We start from the raw sequence: 3,053 nt of genomic DNA, 5'->3' as shown, positions 1-3,053 counted from the left end.
ATCCTGGACCAGATCTATACCATGTTTGCTGGATCACCCAGGCTTACTGATAGAAGTGTATCTTCTCTATCCTTGGAGAGCTTTAATAAATCAGGTCCTACATGTATTATCAAATAAATGTCACCCAATTAGGACTTGGATCTTCTTTATAAATTGGCCACAGTCATAGTTTTTCTTTTCTCTGAATAGAGTACAACTTAGGTCTTGATATTCAAATATTAGATCTAATATGCAACAGTGCATAATTACATCTGTTATATTCTTGTATACTCTAAAAAAGCATCTGTGCCCAAAGGGGCATTAACATACACATTCTTAAGTATTAGAAAAAAAAAAAAAAAAAAAAAGACAAGACATTTACAAAATAAGAACTTGGTCTTCTAGTTTTAGGGCTATGACATACACCTAATTGTTTATGCTATGCAGATGCTATTGTTTATGCAGACGCTATAGACCAGCCTTTCTCAACTTCTCTATTCTGGGGAAACCCTTGAAAAAATTTTCAGATCACAAGGAACCCGTGCTAAAACCATTTTATTGAGGGTCATTGGAGAATAGATCTTCTTGAACTGGCGGCTGGAGAAAACAATGCTTCCTACATTGGTGGTTATAATACCAGCTTTATAGACAAAACATTTCTGGACTCTTACAGTTGCAGTTTGGTTGCAGTGCTTTTTTGAGGGTAAATTACTTCACAGTGCCTGCAGCTACGTAGGACAATTAGGCCAGGATTTAAAGGTTTAACAGCTCGTTAATAATTTGTAAATATTGATCAATGAAGTTCAAATCACATAGCAGGGTTTTTTCTTGTTTGACTGTTACCTTATCCAACAGTATTCTATTGCAAATCATTACAAATGAAGTCAGTGTTATTACCAGTAATTTTGCTAAGCATTGTAATAATGGTTTATGGAAATAAGCAGGAAAAAGAGCCAATAAAAGTGGTGATGATAAAAAATCTCAAACTAACGTTATCAACTTAACAGTAACCTAACATTTACAGAGATTAACAATTTTAAATAGATAAAAGCTCATGTCATATGGAAAAAATAAATTACGCATCCTGACATTTGCTTGTAAACTGCATACTTTTCAGATAAATGATCATGATATTAAGTAAAAAAAATAATTAAGTTTAATACCATCAATTTTTGCAAATCAAGCAATATACACACACAGATTTTTTGTAATGTAAAATAACTTACAATCCTCCAAGGCACTTTTAGTCAGAAGTAAATTTTCACTATTGTGTCTCTGTGAAGATTCAGAATCGTCTCCCTGTCTTGAGGAGTCATTCAGTAGTGTTTTGTACAGGTTACTATTTTCCTTATATAATTTAGAATTCTGTATCTTCCAAGACTGCCTATCTATTTTACGATTTTCATCAATTTCAGCTAAAATATTCAGCAGAGGTTCATGTCTTACAGTTTCTATCAATTCATTCCTTTTGTCATTTGTTTCAAAGGTTCCAGTGTTCCCCTCCACCAGCACAGATTTTTGCATTTCCAAAAATGGTCCATTAGGCCTACCATCTTTATCTATTAGTAAGGACTTTGAAAGGCGTTGATCTGACTTTAAAGGGCTAGCATACCCCACTATTAAATCAGAGTTCTGTGATCTATTCATTTTAGAGTGTTCAGGCTCTTCTACCATAGATACAGATTCTATTGTGCCTTGCTCTTGTGTTGAACCAAAGTCATTAATATTTTCCACTGCAGACATAGCTTTATGTAGGTTTTGAGGAGTTTCAATTTTGTTTGCATCTTCTGCCATTGTTAAATGTTTTTGTATGCTTTGATTTGCATCAGAAGGCTCAATATCTTCCATCAATAGTACAGATTTCAGTATATTTGTAGTTGTTTCAGAGCCCTTAGCTTTTCTTTCCATAATTTCTGCTGTCTGTACACTTGTATGTGCAGCATTTGATTGAGCATTAATTCTGATGTTATTGCTTTTTGCTTCCAAGGACAAATTAACTGTGCCATGTTTCTCTTTGTCAGTTGAAATAAAACTGTTAGAAATATTGTTGTTAGGCATATTTTCCAAACTGAGGCTGTTTGATTCTGACAATAAAGGAGGAAAATACAACTCCGTATTTAACTCTGCTACCCCTCTTGAAGAAATGGACGATTTGTCTTCTACAGTTGATTCAATAAAACATTCTTGGGAGCCTAATGAAAAAATTGAGAATAAAAAGCTGTAAATAAATTCATCTTCATGTTACATACTGTGAATTATTTATATTATATTCATAGCTGGAACATGTTGCAGATACTAGTGTGCACTCCATTTTTAGTAAACACATTCTTTTTAGAGTCATACACTGGCTATTTATACTGAGCATACAATCAGTAAATGTACTATTGTTATAATTCAGAAAAACTGAATTTAAAATGTAGATCCAACAATATAGGCAGATTAAATAATATGCAATTCAGGTCTTAAGCTGGTAAAGTCACATTTAGCATTTTCTTCCATCATCCCCAAAGTCTCCCTACAAGCCTAAGTGGCTCTTTCATCACATTAAGGCCTTGTTAACATGGTTCCAGCTTGCGTAAGAGCATTGCGTGCCAACAGTTTATGAATGGCATTTGCAAAACTTTCATTATTCATTAAGCAGCTTTGTTAAAATCTTTACATGGGTGTGATAGATTCTAATGCAAGTTCTGATAGTCATTTAAAAAAAAAATAGAATAATTAAAAAATCTTGGAGACTTCAATCATCAGTAATCAAAACTTGCTAAAAGCCTGCATACGGTTTGTTTCAAGTGAAAGTCAGCACGCCTTTTAGGATCTAGGTTTAAAATTCTCATATAGTATTTTACATTTTCTTCAAACACTTCAATAGAGATTCGTAAAGCTTAAAAAAATTCTTAGGACAATCCCTCAATCCCTGCTTCACACAAGGCTAATGAGTAGAAAATCAATCGTATAGAACACGCAACTCAATCATCCACAGACTTTACCCTTATAAGGATGAGATGCCTGCAGACCAGTCCTTTTGAGTCTGGCTGCCAATATCCTGTCCTTCCCACCATCCACCAAGGTCATAC

General features: G+C 33.9%; 1 protein-coding gene across 1 annotated transcript in view; it reads right to left on the bottom strand.

Moving 5' to 3' along the window:
* LOC140338512 (uncharacterized) overlaps positions 1–3,053 on the bottom strand; it is a 35,741-nt gene that overhangs the window by 5,074 nt on the left and 27,614 nt on the right. Inside the window, exon 9 of the mRNA XM_072422754.1 lies at positions 1,206–2,171. Within this exon, the coding sequence (XP_072278855.1) occupies positions 1,206–2,171 (966 nt within the window). The remainder of the gene's footprint in view (positions 1–1,205; positions 2,172–3,053) is intronic.

The sequence above is a fragment of the Pyxicephalus adspersus genome, chromosome 9, assembly GCF_032062135.1.
Source record: "Pyxicephalus adspersus chromosome 9, UCB_Pads_2.0, whole genome shotgun sequence".
NCBI lineage: Eukaryota > Metazoa > Chordata > Amphibia > Anura > Pyxicephalidae > Pyxicephalus > Pyxicephalus adspersus.
The sequence above is the reverse complement of the archived record's forward strand: the minus strand, read 5'-3'. Positions and strand labels throughout refer to the sequence as shown.